General features: G+C 46.5%; 2 protein-coding genes across 2 annotated transcripts in view; both read left to right on the top strand.

The window, feature by feature from the left end:
- The first annotated feature begins 238 nt into the window (after positions 1-238).
- Positions 239-2,425, top strand: HRH1 (histamine receptor H1). Its single transcript, XM_032647916.1, has one exon. The coding sequence runs from the start codon at positions 280-282 to the stop codon at positions 1,741-1,743; it is 1,464 nt and encodes a 487-aa protein (XP_032503807.1). The 5' UTR covers positions 239-279; the 3' UTR covers positions 1,744-2,425.
- Positions 2,426-10,757: 8,332 nt separating this feature from the next.
- ATG7 (autophagy related 7) overlaps positions 10,758-23,321 on the top strand; it is a 245,835-nt gene continuing 233,271 nt past the window's right edge. The window contains 1 exon segment of the mRNA XM_032647922.1: positions 10,758-10,806. The gene's annotated coding sequence lies outside the window, so the exon portion shown is untranslated.

Below are 23,321 nucleotides of genomic sequence, written 5' to 3'. Positions count from 1 at the left end.
TTTTTGTTTTGTTCACTGCTCTATTCCCAGTACCTAGAACAATGCCCAGGAATGCAGTAAATAGTCATCAAGTGAAGGAAGGGAGGAAGGAATGGCTAAAGAAGCAGGAGATATAGGCTGTAGGTAACCAGCAGTGTCTATCAGCCCCGACAGTATACAACCCTAGCTTGATCACTGTGATAGCACTGAGTGACTCTGCTGATCACCGGGGCTCTGACCTGAATCCTTGTGTCTTTCCTCCCAGGGAGTGAGCCATAGCTGGAGGCTACTCTTGTGCCAATGACCCTTCCCAATTCCTCCAGCGTCTTGGAAGACGAGATGTGTGAGGGGAACAAGACCACCACGCCCAACCCCCAAATGATGCCCCTGGTGGTGGTCCTGAGCGCCATCTCCTTGGTCACAGTGGGACTCAACCTGCTGGTCCTGTATGCTGTGCACAGCGAGCGGAAGCTACACACGGTGGGAAACCTGTACATTGTCAGCCTCTCGGTGGCCGATCTGATTGTGGGGGCCGTCGTCATGCCCGTGAACATCCTCTACCTCCTCACGTCCAGGTGGTCCCTGGGACGCCCTCTCTGCCTCTTTTGGCTTTCCATGGACTATGTGGCCAGCACAGCGTCCATTTTCAGCATCTTCATCTTGTGCGTTGATCGCTACCGCTCTGTGCAGCAGCCCCTCAGGTACCTGAGGCATCGCACCAAGACCCGAGCGTCGGCCACCATCTTGGCAGCCTGGTTTCTCTCCTTCCTGTGGGTTATTCCCATTCTGGGCTGGCATCGCTTCGTGTCGAAGACCTCAGGGCACCGGGAGGACAGGTGCGAGACCGACTTCTACGATGTCACCTGGTTCAAGGTCATGACTGCCATCATCAACTTCTACCTGCCCACCTCGCTCATGCTGTGGTTCTACGCTAAGATCTACAAGGCTGTACAGCAGCACCGTCAGCAGCGGGAGCTCATTGACGGATCCCTCCCGTTCTTCTCTGAAGATAAGCTGAAGCCAGAGAACCTCAGGGTGGGCGCTAAGAAACCAGGGAAGGAGTCTCCCTGGGAATTTCTGAAAAGGAAGCCGAAAGATGCCGGTGGTGGACCTGTCTCGAAGCCAGCATCCCAAGACCCAAAGGAGATAAAGTCTCCAGGTGTCTTCAGCCAAGAGAAGGATGGAGGACCGGACAAATTCCATTGCTCCCCAATTAACATTGTGCAGACACCGATGGAGGCAGACGGGAGTGGCCGGGAATACGTAGCCATCAGCCAGAGCCAGAGCCAGCTCGAGATGGGCGAGCAGGGCCTGAACACGCATGGGGCCAAGGAGATACTAGAGGATCAGATCCTAGGTGACAGCCAGTTCTTCTCCCGGACAGACTCAGACACCCCCCCAGAGTTGGCACGAGGGGAAGCCAAATCGAAAAGTGAGTCTAGCACAGGCCTGGATTATATCAAGTTCACCTGGAAGAGGCTTTGCTCACATTCAAGACAGTACGTGTCTGTGTTGCACACGCACCGAGAACGGAAGGCCGCCAAACAATTGGGTTTTATCATGGTGGCCTTCATCGTTTGCTGGATTCCTTACTTCATCTTCTTCATGGTCATTGCCTTCTGCGAGAGCTGCTGTAACCAACATGTGCACATGTTCACCATCTGGCTGGGCTACATCAACTCCACGTTGAACCCCCTCATCTACCCCTTGTGCAACGAGAACTTCAAGAAGACGTTCAAGAAAATCCTGCACATTCGCTCCTAAGGGAGGCTACAAGGGCATGCAACTAAGTGATGCTTACGATGTCCCTGAAGGAAATAGAGGAGGAAGCCTGTGTGTTGCCAGACACCTGGGCTTTCTGGAGCCTAAAGAACAGCCTTAGGGGCTGGGTAGTTTGGAAAGATCATAGGCACCGTTGGAAGAAGAGCAGATGGCGGTGGTCAGCAGAGAGACTGTACCCTGAGAGCAGAATACTTCCAAGAGAATCCGATCTGGTTGGGCTCTCCTGCGCCTCGGGAAGTGTGGGCGCCTCAGACTCACATTGTAATTCAAGCTTTCAGACTCGAATTAATGGGCAACCAAAGGGACAGGTGGGTAGAGTTTCCAGTAGAGGAGTAGGCAGAACTCTGGAGCCTTCCTGGAATGGAGCTATACGACTGTGCAGAGACCTTATATTGATACACACAGACAGATGCTGTCCGCTGCCAGGGGTCACCTTGAGAGGCAGGACAGCTATTCCCCTGTGACTGCTACTTCTCAGAACACCTCTCCTCTGAGCCTCTTTTACAGCCTTCTCCAGACCCAGTGTTTGAACCACCCTGGAAATTCTGCCTCATTATTTCTCACTCACGCACATCTTAGAGTTGATAGGAAATTGTGCAGTCTGCACATCCATCATTTTCAAACCCAAATTCCTTTTTTGCTATAAAAAAAAGACTAAATGCTGCCCTCAAAGAGAAAAGAATATTTTTTAAATGGTTGTTCATTGAAAACCAAAAAGGGGAGTGTGGGAAGAAAGCCATATTTCTTGAGGGCTGTGCCAGGTTGATGTCATTTAAGCCCCATGACACCCCACAACGGGAGGGTGGTGTTACTAGAGAAGCAGACTGAAGTGCAGCAAGATGAAATAAGGTGGCTGAGATCACACAGCTAGTTATAGGAGAGCTAGAGTGAACATCCTGTGGTTTCAGCTCATCGTAACACATTTTCTACTAAAGGCAACAATTTGTTCTATTCACGCACGCGCACACACACACACACACACACACACACACACACGCAATTCCTGAGAGTGGTGGCAATTCTCAAGAGTATATTGAGGGCTTCCCTGGTGGCACAGTGGTTAAGAATCCGCCTGCCAACACAGGGGACATGGGTTCGAGCCCTGGTCGGGGAAGATCCCACATGCTGCGGAGCAACTAAGCCTGTGCGCCACAACTACTGAAGCCTGCACGCCTAGAGCCTGTGCTCTGCAACGAGAGAAGCCAGCGTAATGAGAAGTCCGCGCACTGCAACGAAGAGTAGGCCCCGCTCACTGCAACTAGAGAAAGCCTGCGTGTAGCAATGAGGACCCAACACAGCCAAAAATAAATAAATAAGTAAACTTATTTTTTATAAAAAGGGGGGTGCTTCTCTGGTGGCTCAGTGGTTGAGAGTCCGCCTGCCGATGCAGGGGACACGGGTTCGTGCCCCGGTCCCAGGAAGATCCCACATGCCGCGGAGCGGCTGGGCCTGTGAGCCATGGCCGCTGAGCCTGCGCGTCCGGAGCATGTGCTCTGCAGCGGGAGAGGCCACAGCAGTGAGAGGCCCGCGTACCGCAAACAAACAAACAAACAAAAAGGGTATATTGCGAGCAGGAAGAGCTGACATAGAAGATGTTTGTGGCCACAGAGGTGACACTTTTGAAGGGACAGTGTGCATTTTCATCTGTGAGTTTTGCTGTTGGTCCAAGAAAAGTCATCGTGTTCTTTTATAGGCACACCTCTTAAGTCAAAACTAGCAAAGGCATGGGAACACGCAGATTTACTTGGTGTTTATGTTGCAATCTGGTTGTGTTTTATATTTTAAAACTCAATGCTAAACTGTAATATATGTAGCTAGTGGGAGTGCCTGTACAAGCTGGTAATTTATGTCTTATGTTCCTGTTTGCATGATCTGTTAAAATGAGAGATTTTTTACCTACCTAAAATATGATCTTTGAAACTGTACTGTTACAAGTTTGATTGATTTAATACTACCTTTCTGAGTCTCTTAGACTGAGAAGATGTATTGAAATGTAATGTCAAATGTTATAAGATCTGATACAAGTTTTCTCTTTGGTTTCGTAAGGACATACACATTCACATTTGTAAACATCTTTAGAAAAGGACTGACTTTTTATAACAAGCTTCACTCTCTACTTTGCATCTCCCAAAGCTCTTCTCCCTCAAAACTGGGGGAGTTAAGGAGACTTTTATCCTGGTTTAGGTTATCCTGCAGCTGGTCTGTTTCCAGGTCAGAAACCGGGAAGAGTTGCTTCCCAGGACCCCTCAGGACCAAGGAGCACTTTTAAGTCTTTTTCAGGACTACCCCACGCAGACTAATGGCTAAGTGCCTGTTATTGATGTTGATCAACAGTTGAGGCAACTAGTGAAGAGGAGTGGTTATGAGCCCTGACTTTGGGTCAAGGAGACTTGGATTCGAATCTGACAAGAACAAAAATGGTCACTATAAATTGCCGGAGCATAATAAACAAGGTCCACGGCTTAGTGTGTACAGTGTTTACGGTGCTTGCAGAGTGAACGGCACCCAGTGCGGCTCAAGTAGTTTCAAAATATACTGAGCGTATCCTTTTGAGCTTTACCACTGTTATCTAATCTAATCTCTGCAACACCTTGTGGGGCAGATTTCTGTGTTTTTACAAATAGGCAAACCAAAGCACAGAGGGATTCATAAGGACCAGGTCCAAGATCTGATTGTGGAATGGGCTTCCTCTCCACGGTATCAGCCTGCTCGTCCTATGCCTGTCTGTATGCTTGAATTAATTCTTAAATTCATGAAAGGCAAGGGACTATGGTGCAGACGTCACTCAGCCCTAGCCCACTCAGGAAAGAATCAGTGGCTGATGGCTTACACAAAATCCAGTTGAAACCAGGCTCTCTGCCCAAAATATGAAAGTAAATACCTTCTTGGAAAAGGCTGTCAGAGACCTTGATTTTAGATTAAAACTTGCAGACTCAGAAGCCCCTTTGGGTTTCTTTTTATGGCCTTAAAGCTGATGAGCTTAAAGCCAATTCCTCCACTGACCAGTTTGCCAAATTGACCAGATGTTGGCTTCTTTTTAACTATTTACAAGGTTTACCACAATGCATCTTGGGTGAGGTTTTTAAGAGAAGTTTTCTAAAATTGTTGTGAAGTTAGAGTAACAGATTTTTGTTTTTCTTCACAGCCACATATTGAAGAAGGTTCAATATGCTTTGTCCCCAGATCACTGCTGTTGCAGGGAGAGACCGAGTTGCAGAGAGGGGAGAAATAGAGGTGAATAGACTCCAGGTGACAGAGGGGAAAACAAGGGGTAGAAATCAGAGGAAACTAGGGGAGGCAGGGCTGTTACCGAGTCTGAGCTCCTATTGCTCCTGCGTGAGAGGCCAGTAAATCCAGAGACGAGCTGTGGGAGCTGGGAATGGTGACTTCATCTGGGAAGCCAGCGGACCAGAAAGAAGGGGGACTAGTGTCCCAAAGAGCCGTCTTCCCGAGTTAGAATTCCGGCTTATTTTGTACTAAAAGGAGAGGGGATAAAGTCCTAGTTCCGGCCAGACTCCAGAGGGGATGTGTTCATTTCTTCCTTCCTGCAGCCATTCGCAGGTGGGCCTGACCAGGATGCTTCCTGTGAGCTAAACAAAAGTATTTTCACTTAACGCTCATTACCTGGGAGGCAGGGTTCCCAGAGATGGGCCATTATGTATAACTTAAGCCTATAGGCAACATCCCTTTGGTGATTAATTTGTGATAGAATACAAAGGTTCTTCCCTGTTACGGGGTAGGGGGGCGGTCAGAGAGCAGGGATCTAGGGGAAGAGATGGGGGACACCAAGGAACAGAAGAGGGAGGAAGGGGGAAATGAAGTGTAGAGGGACAGAGATGGGGAGAGATTAAGGGGCAGAGAAATGGAGACATTTAGGGGAAGACAAAGTGAGAAACTGAGAAATGGGAAAGGAGACAGAAGGAGAAGTGAAAAGTAGGAGACAGAGCATAAACTGAGTGGTGTGATATTAATAAACTCAAGAAAAATCGACATTCAAGAATATATTCTTCATTAATGTGTTCCTAAGTTAAATATAGTCAAAGGAAGAATAAAGCCATCCTTAATTTTTGGTAAAGAGAAAATTCTTTCAAACACCTCTCTGAAGGCAACATGAAAACCGTCAACTACCCAGTTCCGCAAAAAACTGGGTTTGCCTCTTGGTGCATATCGATCCGAAAGACACAACCAAGCCCAAGAGCGGGAGAAGGAAGTATTTATTCCTCGCAGCAAGTAAGGAGAACCCTGGAGATCTTTCCCAAAGCAGTGTCTCCCCAACAGCAAAATTGGGGAAGTTTTAAGCTAGGGGCACATGTATTTTCATGAAGGAGCGTGGGCGTTGAATGAAGTCACAAGGTTCCTAAAAGGTCCACATCATCGCCGTTAGGTTCCAGTTGGTCTGGTGGTTGAGCACCTGAGGGTGGGGGTGAATTAAATTCTGCAAAACAGCTCAAGAAAGTGCTTCACCATTGGAACAGAAGTGGGAGTCTTTACAAATGATATGTTATTTTTGCTGTTGTTGCTTCTCTTGCCTGATAACAGTCGTTTGTTCCTGCATTTTTTGTTGTTGTTGTTCCTTTAAGATCATTGATTACAGAGACCTGTTCAAAGATAAGCATTGTGGCCAGGCTTAGATCACAAAATGGCTTAGGCCAAAAATGGCTTCTCTTATGTCAAGAAAGCCAGGCCTGGGCTTCCCTGGTGGCGCAGTGGTTGGGAGTCCGCCTGCCGATGCAGGGGACACGGGTTCGTGCCCCGGTCCGGGAAAATCCCACATGCCGTGGAGCGGCTGGGCCCGTGAGCCATGGCCGCTGAGCCTGCGCGTCCGGAGCCTGTGCTCCGCAACGGGAGAGGCCACAACAGTGAGAGGCCCGCGTACCGCAAGAAAAAAAAAAGGAAGCCAGGCCTAGTTCTCTTTCTCTGGGGACCCCCTACCCTGTCTGCTTACATTAGCAAAATGTCCATTTAGAAAATCCATGAGTCTGCAGATTAGCCATTTGATAAATTGGTCATTTGGTTACTTGGCTGGCAGAAAATCGCTTGTCTCTCTTTTGAAGATGGGTATTCTAAAAGGTAGATTCAAGTCTTAACAGCAGGGCGAAGAAGATGCTGGGCTCTCCTGGCTGTGACGCATCCTAAGTGCTGTAAAGAAACAATGCTGTTAAGACCTAATTTGCCAGCATATCATGCCACAATTTCTTGGGCTTTCAAAGTCTAGGTTGTGCAGTGGTTCCCATTGGGGGAGGGGTCCTCAACTGAGCTGCAAGACAAGTGATGAAGGTACATTGACCTGGATCTCTGTGGTCTTGAATAAGTGTCATGGGCCTCGTTGCCCTACTGTGTCTGAGAACATTCTCTGCCTTTCCTGGTCTTGCATCTTTTTTGATGCTCTATCATCTTGGTGCCCCAGTGGTCTGTCTCCCCCATGCTGGGCAGCAGGAACAGATCTTCCGCTCTGAGCCTCACCCTAATTCCCTGCTAACATGGAGGCCACATCTGTGACCTAAGTGACCATCTACTTTGGATGCCCAGACCTCATCTAATAATTTTTTTTTAAGAAGATGTTGGGGGTGGGAGTTTATTAATTAATTAATTTATTTTTGCTGTGTTCGGTCTTCGTGTCTGTGCGAGGGCTTTCTCTAGTTGTGGCAAGCGGGAGCCACTCTTCATTGCGGTACGCGGGCCTCTCACTATCGCGGCCTCTCTTGTTGCGGAGCACAGGCTCCAGACGCACAGGCTCAGTAGTTGTGGCTCACGGGCCTAGTTGCTCCACGGCATGTGGGATCCTCCCAGACCAGGGCTCAAACCCGTGTCCCCTGCATTAACAGACAGATTCTCAACCACTGCGCCACCAGGGAAGCCCTCATCTAATAATTTTTTTTTTTTTTTTTTTTTTTTTTTTTTTTTTTTTTTTTTTTTTTTTTTGCGGTACGTGGGCCTCCCACTGCTGTGGCCTCTCCCGCTGCGGAGCACAGGCTCCGGACGCGCAGGCCCGGCGGCCATGGCCCACGGGCCCAGCCGCTCCGCGGCATGTGGGATCCTCCCAGACCGGGGCACGAACCCGCGTCCCCTGCATCGGCAGGCGGACTCTCAACCACTGCGCCACCAGGGAAGCCCTCTCATCTAATAATTTAACACACACTTTTGAGCACTTCTTGGGCCAGTCCTTGGGGCCAGGCCATAGCAGACAGTGGAGGACATACAGACATGGCTTCCACCTCATGGACCTACTGCAGGGTTGCAAGTGACAGAAACCAGCTTTGTGAATGGCTACTGGGGTGTTTTGTGGAATCCAGTGACACTTATTTTTTCCTTAACTGGTGGTGCGGTGCAGACTTGGGTGAATATGTCTTTTCTGGTTTTTAAATTTATTTATTTGTTTGTTTTGGCTGCGTTGGGTCTTCATTGCTGTGCATGGGCTTCCTCTAGTTGTGGTGAGCGGGAGCTACTCTGCATTGTGGTGCACGGGCTTCTCATGGCGGTGGCTTCCCTTGTTGTGGAGCACGGGCTCTAGGAGCGCGGGCTCAGTAGTTGTGGCATGAGCGCTCAGTAGCTGTGGCTCGCGGGCTCTAGAGTGCAGGCTCAGTAGTTGTGGCGCACAGGCTTAGTTGCTCCGCAGCATGTGGGATCTTCCCAGACCAAGGCTCGAGCCCATGTCCCCTGCATTGGCGGATTCTTAACTGAATCCAGTAACACTTTGGATGACCTCACCTCTGAATGGCTTGAGCCAAGGCAGCCGCAGGAACGTCAACAACCAGAATCCAAGGAAGTTCCTGCTAGACTGCTGCTGTTGACCTATGTGAATTATTCCTGTTCCTACTCGCTGTGAGTATCAGTTCAAAAGTCCAAAGCTGAGGGTGAAGAATCGTCTTATATCCGCCTCTGATATAATCAACTGTAAAGGGAGGTGGGGGCCAGTTGGCACATGTGGTACAAACATGGCTGGAGGACTAACAGTTCCCAGAGAAGCAGGAATCATTGTGAGCTGGGTGAAAACTGCAAAAAAATGTATTCATTACAAGGATCTCAAAGTCCAGCAGAGGAAACCTTATAAAGAACTAACTTCATCTCAGCCTCACAGGTGCTTAATCAAGTGAAACACAGGGGTAGGTGGATGTCAGGCATGCCTTCACCTAGGAGGTGACATCCCCACTGGGTTTTTTTTGGACCAAGTTTATTACATTCAATATATACAGTAAAATGCACCCCTTTTAAATGTACAGTTCAATGAGTTTTCAGAAATGTGAACACCCATGTCATCCCGATCTCAATCAAGATATAGAACATTTCTATCACCTCAGAAAGTTTCTCATGGCACTTTGCAGACAGTGCTCCCCTTTATACCCGAGGCAACCACTGATCTGACTTGTTTCACTACAGATTGGTTTTGCTGATTCTAGAATTTCCGTATGTGGAATCATATTGTATGGATTCTTTTTCCTTCAACATTTTGTCTAAGCTTCACCCACATTTCAAAACTGTGTTTTGAAGAGGAAGAGGAAGAGTGAGGATACTGCAGGGATGGAGATGTAAAAGGGCAGAGTGAGTAGAGTGTGCTTTAAACACCAGAATTAGTTTAGTGTGACCCAAGCATGCGGTCCGAGGGGGCAGTGGCAAGAGAGGAGCCTGATAAAATGGAAAGAGTTGACAAAGTTGAATTCTACCTGAGCCCTGCACTCTTGAGAAACAGTGATGGTGATCCGGAAATGGTTTACTGCAAAGAGACATCCATTCCCACAGGACGAACGTAAGATTTGCAGATGCTTCCCTTGTTTACCTGTGGCAAGGCTAGACACAGTCCTTCTGAATTCCCGTTCTTTACCTTATAAATGATTTGCTGAACTGCTGGTCTCCACTGATCAGTCAGAACAAAATGCTGATCAACCAAAGTTTAAACTTCTCTCATTTCCCTAGGCTCCTTTTGACCCACCCTCAGCCTGAGCCAGCATATAACTGGCCTCAAGGTAAAACATTCTCCGATTTACTACTATCGGATCAAGCAAGCCACGCTTTCTCCCCACTTTCCACATCCAGTTCTCTCTAGCTTTCTTCAGTCTTCCTGAGAAGGAAGAACTCTTTTGCATAACCCTTGAGACACCTGCAGAGCTTTCGGCTGGAGTGGTCTCCCCATAGCTATAGTCTTGCCCCTTCCACTCCCCCACCCTTTGCAATAATCCTTCTGAATAAAGTTCTCCTTAACAAGTCTGGATTTGTTTTCTTATTTAGCAAACAGGCTTCCGTTAGAATCCTAGGCCAAAAGCTCTTAAACCTTCAACAAGCCACAACTTCTAGCCTCTGTTCTTTCATGTGTAAAACGGGGATAATATAACCTTTACCTTGTAGGACCTTTGTGACGACTAAAGATGGGAAACCATGAAAATAGGATAGTCAATAAATAGTGGTCAATAGAATTATATCAGAGTCACGGCCTTACGTGTCAGATTAGGTTTATACCCACTATTGTCTCTTCCACACCTGTCCAATGCTTGGCACTGGCTCAGTAAAGAATTTAGAATGAATACCTTTATCCCACTGATAGTGGGCGGGGTGGAGTTTGAGAATAATACCTGGTTTAGAAAGAGCAGATTGGTCCCTGTGGACTTTCATCCGGCCTTTACGTATTAAAAAGGCCCGTCTCTCCACACCTGCCTCCCTAACGGTCCCTGTGATACATTTGATGCTGCCTCTCCTGGAAAGCGGAAATGATAATTCCTGTCATCCTCTGAAATCACTAGAGAGAAGGAGGAGCACTTTTTTAACATCCTGAGGGGCATACACACATTCCCACATGTGATAAGAGAAAGTCTCTCCAGCAGCTCTCACAAGGGGTCCTGGCCCACCTCCTGAGGCCCCGCCTTCCCCACGGCTCAAGTTCCTCCCACTCAGCTGGGTGCTAGGGGCTCCTTTACCCTGTTGCCTCGTGGCTCCGGGTGCGCATGTGCGCACTTCCCCCACCCCCCACCCCCTCGGCTGGAGGGGGCGGGGCCACATTGCGTCATCGGGGCGCGCGCGGCGGACAGCGCTGTGGTTGCCGGAAGTTGGGCGGCGGTAAGTGAGCCGCGTTGGTGAGGGAGGAGTGGGGTCCTGCGCGGTCGGTTTTGGAGCCCTGGGGAGAAGGGGCGAGCTCGGCGGTGAGGGCGAGGGTCACGGCGGGTCTGAGGATCCTGGTCCTCCCTCCTCGAGGGAGTCACTAACTCCGGCTCTCGCCTTCTGTCTCCGGTCACGTCTCCTCAGACTGGTTCAGCGCGGGGTCTTCTGACTAGGAAGCTCCTGCTGATTAACGAATTCCTCCTGTCCCCTGGCAGCAAGTGCCCCGAATCTCCAGTGTTGGAACGCGGGAGACAGGCCGCCTGGGCTCTCCTCCTGGCTTTGCCGGTTTTGCTGTGTGACTGGCGCGTCTTTTCTGGCCAACTCCTCTCTGCTTATGTGACATGATTTTGAAACCCTTTAAGGAGTTGAATACAGGGCTCTCATTCAACCACAGGGTCCTTTTTCTGTTCCCAGCCAGCTTCTCATAATAGAGAATAAGCGTAAACACTAATTGAGCTTCTGTTGTTTGCCTGGCCCTGCTCTGCAAGCTGGGAATACAAGAGTAAGCAAGGTACACATCCCTGTCTTCAAGGAGTTAATTTTTTTTTTTTTTTAAGTCAAGGAGATAGAACAGCAGCACTATAGAATGAAGCTATTGTGGAAGTTTGCTGGAGGAGGACTTAGGGTGCTTGTAAGTCAGGCCGAGGCATCAGTAGGCTTCTGTGAGGAGGTGTTGCTTTATCCAAGTCCTAAAGGATGAGCAGGTTTAGTCAGGTGAAGAGGGCTGGGAGCTGGGACCATATCGCAGACGTTGGGAGTGGCATAAACAGAAGCCTATACAATGAATGAACTGCAAGTAGTTCACCCAAGTTGGAGTGTCCAGTTATAAGAGAGGTGATTCTGGAAAGCCAGATCATGAAGGATCTTGTGGGCGATAGCATGTGAGGAACACAGGCTTTGGAAGCTGTGATACTTGTATGCCATTTCTGGCTTTGCCACTGAGCTAGTTTTGTGACCTTGGGCAAGTCACTTCCTTTCTTAGCTTCAGTTTCCTCATCTATAAAAAGGACAAGCAGGGAGTTTCCTGGTGGCGTAGCGGTTAGGATTATGAGCTTTCACTGCCGTGGCCCGGGTTCAATCCCTGGTCAGGAAACAGATCCCACAAGCCGTGTGGTGTTGCAAAAAACACAACACAACAAAACCCCAAAACGAAACAACAGCAACAAAAAATAAAAAACAAAACAACAACAAAGTAAGGGCAAACATTAACCTACCTCCTAGGGTTGCTGTGAGAAGCAAATGAGATGATGTGTTACTCATGTGGCACTAGTAGATGGTAAACAGTAAGCTGTAGCAGTTACTATTTGCCATGTTAAGAAGCTTTATTTGAAAATGTGGCTGTGAAGAGTGGAGTCCTGTGGAATTTTACGCAGGGGTGTGACATGGTCTCATCTGTTTCAAATTACCCAGGCAGTGATGTGCTGATTACACTGGGTGGGGAAGGACCCACAGGGAGACCAGTCCGGCACTTTTGCCATGGTCCAGGTGACAGAGGAGGGAGGCCAGAACCAAGGCAGCGGCTGTGGGGATGGAGAGGGGTGGGTGGATTTGAGGGACCAAAGAAGTGGGATTTGCTGGACTGGTAACTGATTGGATGATAACTCGAGAGTCAGGAGTCAGGATATTGGGGGTGGAGTGGGGAATGAATCCTCTTTGTGGAAATAAGTAATAAGTTCTTTGATCAGTGGTCCCTGATTGGTTATCCCTGACCTCAGAGATTTTATTTGGAAGTCGGAATGGCCTCTGTCCTCCACTTTTACCCATGGAAGTAAGATTCACTAATGCCTTCCTGCTGTCTATCTCCAGATCCTCCTGGCTTTCTCTAGTGTAAGTAAAGCCCCACTGTGTGTTCAAGGGAGAGTGAATAGGTGCTGCTTTGTTGCCAGGCAAACAACATGCATCTCCATGGTCTCGTTAGGCTGGGTGTCCACCTGGTCTCAGTCCAGTCACAGAATGATCACCTCTGGGATTTTCACACCTTCTTCTTTCTGGTTACCAGCCTTTGAACTTGTTCCTGTGTGTCGGTCTCTTTGTGAGTGTGTGGCATAGAAAGCAGGTCCTCTTTTCTCCAGGAGTCTGGCCATGCAGAGCAGGACTGTACTCTTCCTTCCATAACCCAAGGCCCCGTGTGACTCTTCTGGGCTTCATTGTAGACGCCTCACGCTCTTGACACTGTCACAGTATCTGAGAGCCAGCCGGCTCTGAGCACTGCCCACACGTCCCTCCTTGTCTCTCACGTCTTCATTCCTCTCCCGGCTTCCTACCTTGCCTTTGACTTCACTAAGTTGCAGCCATCAGTCAAGCCTCCTCAACTTCAGTCGTTACAAACTTTTCTCCAGCTGACCCTATTGCTTTGCCTTTTATTCTAATTCTGTGAAAAAAGGGTGTTTGTTCTAAGGGTACTTCCTTTGCGTATGCTGAGATCCTGTCTCCTCCTTTTCCTCAGGACCTGGTTCCATCATTTGTCCCATTTCTTTCCTGTTTAACTTATCCCTCTAATTTAAATATCTTCTGTTTACTCTAATTTTCAAAAAAACAAAACACCCTCCCATTAACCTCTGCTGTACCGTCACACCTCTTTTTCCCACCCACTTTTCTTGGACAAGGTGCCAGCTCTACTTCCTGAAGTCATCATTCACTGAAATTCTACTTCTGCATCACCGCTCCCCCCAAACTGCTGTCCTCAAAGTCATCAGGCCTTGGTGTTGCCAGAACCCCTGAACTCTTTTCCTTCCTTATTTTTTGCGTTCTCAGCACGTCTGACATTGCTGATACTCCTTCCACTTATAAAATCCACTCCTGCTTTGAACTCTCTCTCTGGCCGTTTCCCCTCAGTTTCCATTGTGGGCTCTTTGCCTCCTTCTGTCCTTTAAATGCTAGTTTTCTTCAAGGCTCTGCCTTCTACTCATTGCTCTTCTCAACCACAGTGTGAGCTCTCATTTCTGTGCCAGTGACCACTGCTCTGGACCTTGAGTCCAGATGTCTCCTGAATGCCAGCCCTAAAACTCAGCGAGTCCGAAACTAAGCTCATCATCTTCTCTCCAGACCTGTGATTCTCTCTCTATTCTTTACGCTCCCTCATTCACATTCTGCATTTATTCATTCCAGTGAGTAAACATTATGAACCCTGGGAGTCATCTTGGACTTTTTCCTCTCATCCCATCCCTCCCTTCCTCCTTCCCAGCCTGGGCAGTCATCAGAGTTCTACAGGTTTCCTCCCTTGATATCTCCTGACATGTTTTCGCTTCCATTTCCTCTCCCACTGCCTTAGTCAGGCCCTTCTCACTTCCTGCCTATATTCCTGACCAGCCTCTGAGCTTGCCCTGCCTCAGCAGTCTGGCCCTAACTGGTGCTGGAGTGCCCTTTCTAAAATACAGACCTTTGCTAAAATACAAACCAGTAGCTTTTCATGGAAGACCTTTCATGATTTGGCATTCACCTGCTTTTCTGGTGTGGTTTCCAGCTACTCTGCCACACGAAACTTTTCTTCTCGCCATACAGAACTCTTTTGTGTTTTCTGAAACATATCATGCTATTTCCTTTGTTCATAGACTCAGTCACCAGCAGGTATATTTTGGGCACCTGTGAGGTGCTAGGACTGAGTCAGGTGCTGGGAAAGCAATGACGGATGGAGGACAATGAGAAACTGACACACTTCCTTTCTCAAAGAGCTTTTCTCCTAGTAGGGAAGACTGACATTCATCAGTATATATAAAATAACTGCACATGTGATGTGAAGCGGGAGGTAATGGTGCTCTTTGTGGGTAGGATACGGGAGAACTGACCTAAGCAGGAGACGAGGGAGTCAGGGAAGGCTTCCCTCTACTGATGGTTGAGCTCAGTTTTGATGGGAGAAGAGGCATTAAGTAGACGCTGGGCATGTGGATGGACGAGAACATTCTAAGCTTGTGCAGAGGCCATGGGGGTGTTTCTAGAATTGGAGACGTGGAACTGAGGCAGCTTCCTCCTTTTGCCTGGAGTGTCCCTACTCCCCACTGTAGGCTTCCTCATCCAGTGGGACTGGCTTGGGCTGGTGCTGCCGACCACTCCCCTCTCCCAACCATCCAAAGGACATTTGGAAGTGTGTGGAGCTGTTGTATTTTGTGACATGACCACGGGGCATTACTGCATTTAAGAGGGTACCAGGGGTGCTAGACATTCTGCAATGTGTGGGGCTAGCAGCAAATGAAAAAGAATTGTCCCACCCAACATGTCAAGTGGTGTCCCTGTTGAGAATCCACTGCCAGTTCTTTTCGAAATCTGGGCTCGAGGGTTTCCTCCTCCTCCCACAGTGCCCTGCGGAAACGCTTTCACCACACTTACTGTGCTCGTGTTACCCGCAGCTTTGCTCTGTTGTCATTCCTGGTCTGTCTTACCCTCAAAACCGTTAGCTCCTTAAAGGCGGGGGTCATGGCTTTTTGCCATTGAGTCCTGAGATACAGCATAGGGACTAGTAGGTCATATAAATGTTTACTGAAGTAATAACGAAATGGAAACCCCAGTGTTTTTGGCATGTGCTTTGTTGATGGTATTACTTTTCCTTTTGAGTGCCTCCTGTGTGCCAGATACATGCATCTTCTAGTTGAATCCTGTCAATAATTCTGCACCACAGGTGGTGTCCCATCTTACAGATGAGGAAACAGGCTCAGAGAAGGAAAATGACTTGCCCAAGGTTGTGTGGCTTGAAGTAATAGAGGTGGGCTTTGAACCCAGGTCTCTCTGGCTCATGAAGCTACACCCTTCTGTCTACCATACCAACTCCAGCATATCAGACTACATTGTTGTCCAGTTGTTTTTTTGGACTGAGATTTAAGACCCTAGATTTCCCTCTGTGAAAATTTTAATCTTGGTAAATAGACCTGTCATTCCAGGTGGTCAGAATCTTTTATTCTGAATTATGTTATCTGTTATAGTGCCTGTTCCTTCTTGCTTCATGTCATATGTAGAATTGATAAGCAAACCTGTATCATTATCCAAGTCACTGGTAATATGTGGTTATAAGAATATCTTACTGAATGTATTTGTTTATGTGTCAGCTTCCCTGCTGTAACAAGGTTCGGCACGCATAAAATACTTGGTAAATATTGATGAATATTCATTCACGTAGATAAGTAAAATAAAAATAAATTGGCTGTAGGCCCCGAGACTGAGCCAAAGACATCCCTGTTAGCTCCTTTCTTATTAATATCAGTTCATTACTTAAGCAACACCGTTTGAATAAGACTATTTTTACCCGTTTTAAATCCTTCTAATTATGTCAGTGTCCAATTCTACATCTTCATCTTGTCTATTAGGCTATCTGAAGAAGACTTGTCAGAGACCTTGCTGAGGGCCACATAGTTTGTCTCCTTTGTCTATGGTTCTTCCATAATCAAGGCAGAAATGCAGTAACTCTGTTGTGACTTGTTCTTGGAGAAACCATAGTGGTCTTTCGTGAACACTCTGGGTGGCTGCATGCAGTTGTGCAGGTGGTACACTGCACAAGAGGCCAGATCTTTTTTTTTTCTTTTTTTTTTTAGTGGAGTATAATTGCTTTACAGTGGTGTGTTAGTTTCTGCTTTATAACAAAGTGAATCAGTTATACATATACATATGTTCCCATATCTCTTCCCAAGAGGGTTCCATTTAGATCATAGGCGTCATGGGTGTGTTTTGTACTGACAGTTTTCTGGCAGGCAAGGGTAAAGATATCTTGAGCTAACTTAATCAATATATTAGACAACAATTTTCTCAGAAGAGGAGGTAAAATGTCTTGAGGAAGGTGTGTAATTTTCTTATTGTACAAAGATGCGATGTGAACCAGAATGGACTATATGACAGCTTTCCTGGGAACAGATTCTCTGTCCAGTGGGTTGTAGCATCCATCTATGTTCTCATCTTTGGAAATCAAATATTTTGAAAATCTGAAATCAAGTGTTTGCTTGGCCCAGTTTTTTAGCACCTCTCATTTTCCAGGACTCCTTAAAGATCACCAGAAATGAAAACCATAAAGACTGTTACTCAGAAGCAAGCCTTCATACCTGAGCCAGCTTTTAGGAAACCATCATGGATTTTAGTTGTGGGTTGACCTAAGGTCTCCTTAGTGATTCAGGTGAATCCAGGTGGCTGTCCCTCATGTATAGAAGGGACCAAGGTGACACTGTTGGTTGGTGAACGTAACACAGAGGACTCAAAAGTGGGCACAGTGTTCTCCATCTTCCTTGTATGATCTCCTCTCTCCTCCTGCCCATGTTATTCTCAGCTTTTACTCTCACTCTCTCATAGGCTTGCCACAGCCCACAATACTGGTATCCAGGGTATCCATGCTCAAAAACTGAGCCTGAACGAGACAGCAGATTGTATGTGAAGGTTGAAGTTATTATAGCAGAGGGAAAACAAAATAAAACAAAAGAAGAACAACTCCCAGAAGTAACTATTGAGAATGAAGGTTACCGTTTGAGCCTGTGGAGGCGATTGCCAGTTCCCTGGTTGACCTCCTGAAGAAGCAAATAACGTGGATCCTGTTGGGGCAGAGGTGGCCCACGGGGGTGAGGGAGACAACCAGTCCATAAGAGCAGTTATCCTGCCTGCTCATATCAGTTGTTACCACCTAATAGCACAGTCCCCACAAAAGCCATTTTGGGTGACTTGGTGTCTTGCAGAGGCATCAGTTTGCCTCAGGGACATCTTGACTCTAATGAAGTTTTTTAAAAGAATTGAGGCTTCTGTACCCAGCTGGTTCCCCTGTAGGAGTCCTGGGTTTTCATCTTCTGGTAAAGCCTACTTTTTCTTCTACGTTTGGAACTTTTCCCCCCTCCTTTTGGAAGGGAAGGCTTTTTAAACCTCCTTCTTTAGCAGCCTTGCAAATTATTTCCCAAACTCCTGAAGTTGCAAAAACATCATTGCCCTACAAAACGGGCATTGGCTCTGCATGCCAGAGGAGCCCTCTGCCCACTCCTGGCGATGTCCACCGCCTTTTTACCCATCAGCAGCTAAGAACATATTCTGTTTGTCAGTGGGACTTGGGTCATGTGGTTTGATGCTCATTTTAATGACTGCCAGAGCTCGCAGCCCCGCAGCTGGGAAAATGAGAACAGAAGTCTGCTCTGCGTGCTCCATTTTGGCCCAAAGATGGTACTTGAGGGCCAAATCGTGGTTATTCTGGCCCTTCTGCTAAGTGAATGGCCCCGTGCAGCCTCAGAGAAGTTGAACACAGAGTGCTCCTGACGCCTTAGCACTTGCTCCTCTGGACTTCACCTGGATGACCTATAGCAGGAGGTCATCCTGCAGGTTTTAATTAAACCTCTGCTGTGTCTGCAGGGCTCCTGTGAGGGAGGGAAGACTTCTATGAGGCCTGCTTGAGGCAGAGGAAGTTTTCGTGATGAGCGTGGGGAAGGGCGACCACGTTCCCAGGCACTGTTGGCTGATGGGGGGTGAGGGAGGGCGAGGTGACAGAGACTAAGAGCAGCTGCCGTGTGTTGACTGTTGACTAAGCCAGGCACCGGAACAGGTGTGTCACACACTTTCTCCTTTAGCCCTCCCAACAACCTCGTGGGTTCGGTATGATTATCCTCATCTTACAGAAGAGGAAATGGAGGCACAGGGGATGAAGTTACCTGCCCAAGGCTGCTCAGCCAGGGAGAGGTGGAGTTGGAACTCAAAGGTGGGTTTATCTGACTGAAGACCAGGCTCCCAACTACCTTAGCTTTTAGCATCTTTTCTCTGAACGGTTCGAAGCTCCTCTGCCCTCCGAAAGCAAGCAAACAAAACCCCAAGAATGCACACAGGAAAAATTATAGTGAGAGATGTTTTGGATAGTCGGGCTGGTCTGTTTCCCTCTTCTCCCCACCAGGGGTCTAGTGTCCCTAAAGGCAGGTTTGTTTGTTTTTTAATCTCTATGATTGTTGCTTATTTTCTACCAATTTTACTTCCTTTCCTAAAGTCCTATGCTGGCTTGATATTTGCTGTGTCCAATCCTGTAGGTGCCCACAGAGGGAAAACGGTTGGGCAGACTCAGTCTAGGAAGCACTTATGCTCCAGTTAATTTTATAAGCAGCAAAACCAAATGCTTTCATCTTCAGCATCTTTAATAGCAAAATGCCAGAAAATTTATGGAAATGATATTTCATTTCCACTCCTTATTTAGAGCAATGAATTGCTTTTCCACAAAGCTAGATTTAAATAGGTCATCTGTTAACTGTTGAATGAGAAAGGAAGGTTCTTTGTGGGATTGGTATAGCTTGAATATGGGATCTTCTGGGTTTTTTTGTTCAGGTATAGCATACATATAGTAAAGTACACTCATCATAAATATGTAGCTCATGGATTTTTATATATGCACACGGCTTGTAACCACTGCCCAGCTTGAGGTATATAGAATACTTCCAGCTCCCCTGGAGGCTTCCTCATGCCCCTTCCCAGTCAATAGCCCCACGCCACCCTGTCATTACTATTCTAACTTCTATCACATTGATTGGTTTTGCCTGTTGAATATAGAATAAGCTGTGTCTGTGCAGGCGTGTCTTCATATTTTATTTTATTACATTTTCAAACTTACAGAAACCTTACAAGAATAAGTCAGAGACCTTCCATATACCCTTCTCCCGGGGACTGCATTCCAATTTTATCCTGGTAACATCTTTCATAGCAGAGAGTCAAAGCAGGATCGCGAATTACCCCCAGTTGTCAAGTCTTTCTAATCCCAGGGACAGTTCCTTAGTCTTCCCCTGACTTTTAAGACCTTGACACTTTTGAAGTTTATAAGCCAGTCCCAGTCATTTTGTAGAATGTTTTTCAGTTTGGGTGTATCTTGTGTTTCCTCCTGACTAGACCCAGGTCCACTGTTTTCAGCCGAATACCATAGATGCCGTGTTCTTTTCATTGCCGTCTATTGGATAGCACACAGTGTCTGTTGGTCCTATCACTGCTAGTGTTAATTTTGATCCCCTTTCATTAAGATGGTGTCTGCCACATTTTGTCACTTTAGAGTCACTTTTTCTTTTTTGTAGTTAATAATTGTGTGTGTGTGTGTGTGTGTGTGTGTGTGTGTGTGAGAGAGAGAGAGAGAGAGAGAGAAGAGATACTTTGAGACTGTGAGTGTAGCTTTTAACTTACATAACCATGGGAAACCTTTCAGGGAGACTTATTCTTTACTACTTTTATTTATTTTTAGTTTTAGTTTTGGCCGTACTGCAAGGCATGCAGGATCTTAGTTCCCAACCAGGGATTGAACCTGTGCCCCCTGCAGTGGAAGCATGGAGCCTTAACCACTGGACTGCCAGGGAATTCCTTTCTTTACTACTTTTATATTTGGTTAAGTAAAGTTTCATTTAAATTGGTTTGTATGGAACTAGAACAAAAAATTTTACAATTTGTATGGAAACAGAAAAGACCCTGAATAGCCAAAGCAATCTTGAGAAAGAAAAACAGAGCTGGAGGAATCAGAGTCCCTGACTTTATACTACAAAGCTACAGTAATCAAGACAGTACGGTACTGGCACAAAAACAGAAATATAGATCCATGGAACAGGATAGAAAGCCCAGAGGTAAACCCACGCACCTATGGTCACCTAGTCTATGACAGAGGAGGCAAAAATATACAATGGAGAAAAGACAGCCTCTTTAATAAGTGGTGCTGGGAAAACTGGACAGCTACATGTAAAAGAATGAAATTAGAACACTTCCTAATAGCATACACAAAAATAAACTAAAAATGGATTAAAGACCTAAATGTTAAGACCAGACACTGTAAAGCTCTTAGAGGAAAACATAGGCAGAACACTCTTTGGCATAAATCACAGCAACATCTTTTTTGACTCACCTCCTAGAGTAATGAAAATTAAAACAAAAATAAACGAACAGGACCTAATGAAACTTCAAAGCTTTTGCACAGCAAAGGAAGCCATAAACAAGATGAAAAGACAATCCTCAGAATGGGAGAAAATATTTGCAAACGAAGCAGCTGACAAAGGATTAATCTCCAAAATATACAAGCAGCTCATACAGCTCAATATCAAAAAAAACAAACAACCCAATCCAAAAATGGGCAGAAGACCTAAATAGACATTTCTCCAAAGAAGACATGCAGATGGCCAACAAACATGAGAAGATGCTCAACATCACTAATAGAGAAATGCAAGTCAAAACTACAATGAGGTATCACCTCACACTGGTCAGAATGGCCACCATCAAAAAATCTACAAACAAAAAATGTTGGAGAGGGTGTGGAGAAAAGGCAACCCTCATACAATGTTGGTGTGAATGTAAATTGATACAGCCACTATGGAAAACTGTATGGAGGTTCCTTGAAAAACTAAAAATAGAACTACCATATGACCCAACAATACCACTACTGGGCATATACTCAGAGAAAACCATAATTCAAAAAACCACATGCACCCCAATGTTCGTAACAGCATTGTTTACAATAGCCAGGTTGTGGAAGCAACGTAAATGTCCATCGACAGATGAGTGGATAAAGATGTGGTACATAATACAATGGAATATTACTCAGCCATAAAAAGGAATCAAATCGGGTCATTTGCAGAGACGTGGATGAACCTAGAGAGTGTCATACAGAGTGAAGTAAGTCAGAAAGAGAAAAGCAAATATCGTATAATAACACATCTGTGCAGAATCCAGAAAAATGATATAGATGATCTTATTTGCAAAGCAGAAATAGAGACGTAGACGTAGAGAACAAATGTATGGATACCAAGGGGGAAAGGTGTGGGGAGGGAGGAACTGGGAGACTGGGATTGACATATATACATTATAGATACTATGTATAAAATAGACAACTGATGGAAACATACTGTATAGCACTGGGAACTCTACCTAAATGGGAGGGAAGTCCAAAAGGGTAGGGATATCTGTATGTGTATGGCTGATTCATTTTGTTGTGTACTGGAGGCTAACACAACATTGTAAAGCAACCATACTCCAATAAAAATTAATTTTAAAAATTGATTTGTATGTGCATATTTCCTGTCATCTAAGATCTTAATCCTGACAAAGTCATAGGTTTAGAGACCCTTTCTGTCACATGGCGTATCTCCATATGTTCTTCATGACGTTTTTACTCCAATCTCCATCTTACATGGTAATAAGCCTGGAGTTTGTCCTCCCAATCACAGATGCCTGTGTTCTTTCTTTCTCTTGTTTCTCTTGGGGAAGGTACCCATAAAAAGTTTCCAGAATTCATCTTAGTAACATTTCAGAGCCACTCTGAAAGGGACTAGGGTATGTCGAGAGGAATGTGAACCAGGGTCTGTGTTTATGGGATTTACAGTCCGGTTGATGGAGGCAGGCAGGTACGCAGAGTTGAACGATACTCACTGTCCAGGTGGCCGCGGGGTGGAGGTGGTTAACTGTGGTTGACGGGAGGCGCAGGACAGGAGTAAAGAGTGAGCGGCAGCTCTGGGAAGGCTTTCTAGAGCAGGTCACCTCTGTGCTGGGATTTGGAGAGCGCCAGGCAGTCACGGGGGCCGGGGGCGCCTTTCAGACAGGGTTGCAGAGGCAAGACAGCAGGTGAGTTAGCGGAGCACAAAGCAGCTCGATGTTTCTGTGTATCAGGTCAGAGGTGAGGAGGGGCAGGTCCCCCAGGGCGGCACTAGAGAAGCTGGGAGGCAGTAGCAGGGGTCCAGGAGAAAGTGTGAAGGAAACCGCCAGGGGTGCGGTCATGCGCCTGCCTTGGAGGTGGAGTGCTGCGGCTGCGAGCTTTCTCACGTGATGAGCTTCGGGAAATGCCGAATGAGCTTCGTCTTGGCTTAGTGATGCTCACATCTGTGTGAGAGTTCTGTGGAGACCACATTCGCCGGTCCATCAAGACGGATTTGTGTCATAGATGGCAGACGTGGCCTCGGAATCCGGTCTTACAATCTGCTTCACCCTCAGCAGCCCTTGCAGATCTCTACTGCCCTCTGAAAAGATTCTGCCAAAGAGGTCAGTCTCCCTAGAAACAAAATACGTTATTGACACCTTCCAAGAATCAAAAAAACAGCAGGCTTCAAAGATCTTCTAGTCCAAGGTCGGCAAATATGGCCCTGCCCAAGGCCTTTTTTTGTGCAGTCCATGAGCTAAGAATGTCTTTTTTACTTTTTTTAAGAGTGAAAGAAAGAAGAAAATATGACAAACTGTTTTGGCCTACAGTGCCTAAAATATTTACTAGTTGGCCCTTTTCAGAAAAAGCTTGCCAACCACTGTTCTCATATGACTGCCTGATACCGTAATCCTCTCTGCAGTGTTACGTGGCAAATGATTGCCTAATATGTGCTTGAGCACGTCCACTGATGGAAGATTCATCATCTCTTTGGTCAGTCTACTTCCTATTTGGACAGGCCATTAGTAGTTTTCAAACTCTGCTGAAATCTTGTCTCACTGTAGCATCCATTCTTTGGTCCTTTTGGGGAGAAGAAAGCTATTCCATGTCAACATTTACTGAACTAATCTATTCTAGGCACTGTGCTAAGTGCTGAACACAGATGAATAAGACA

The sequence above is a fragment of the Phocoena sinus genome, chromosome 11 (assembly GCF_008692025.1).
Source record: "Phocoena sinus isolate mPhoSin1 chromosome 11, mPhoSin1.pri, whole genome shotgun sequence".
NCBI lineage: Eukaryota > Metazoa > Chordata > Mammalia > Artiodactyla > Phocoenidae > Phocoena > Phocoena sinus.
Note: the sequence above shows the minus strand (reverse complement) of the source record. Positions and strands in the feature narration are given on the sequence as shown.

What these genes read in the sequence shown, in the direction of transcription:
- HRH1 (XM_032647916.1), top strand. Translation starts at nt 280, where the DNA reads ATGACCCTTCCCAATTCCTCCAGCGTCTTGGAAGACGAGATGTGTGAG.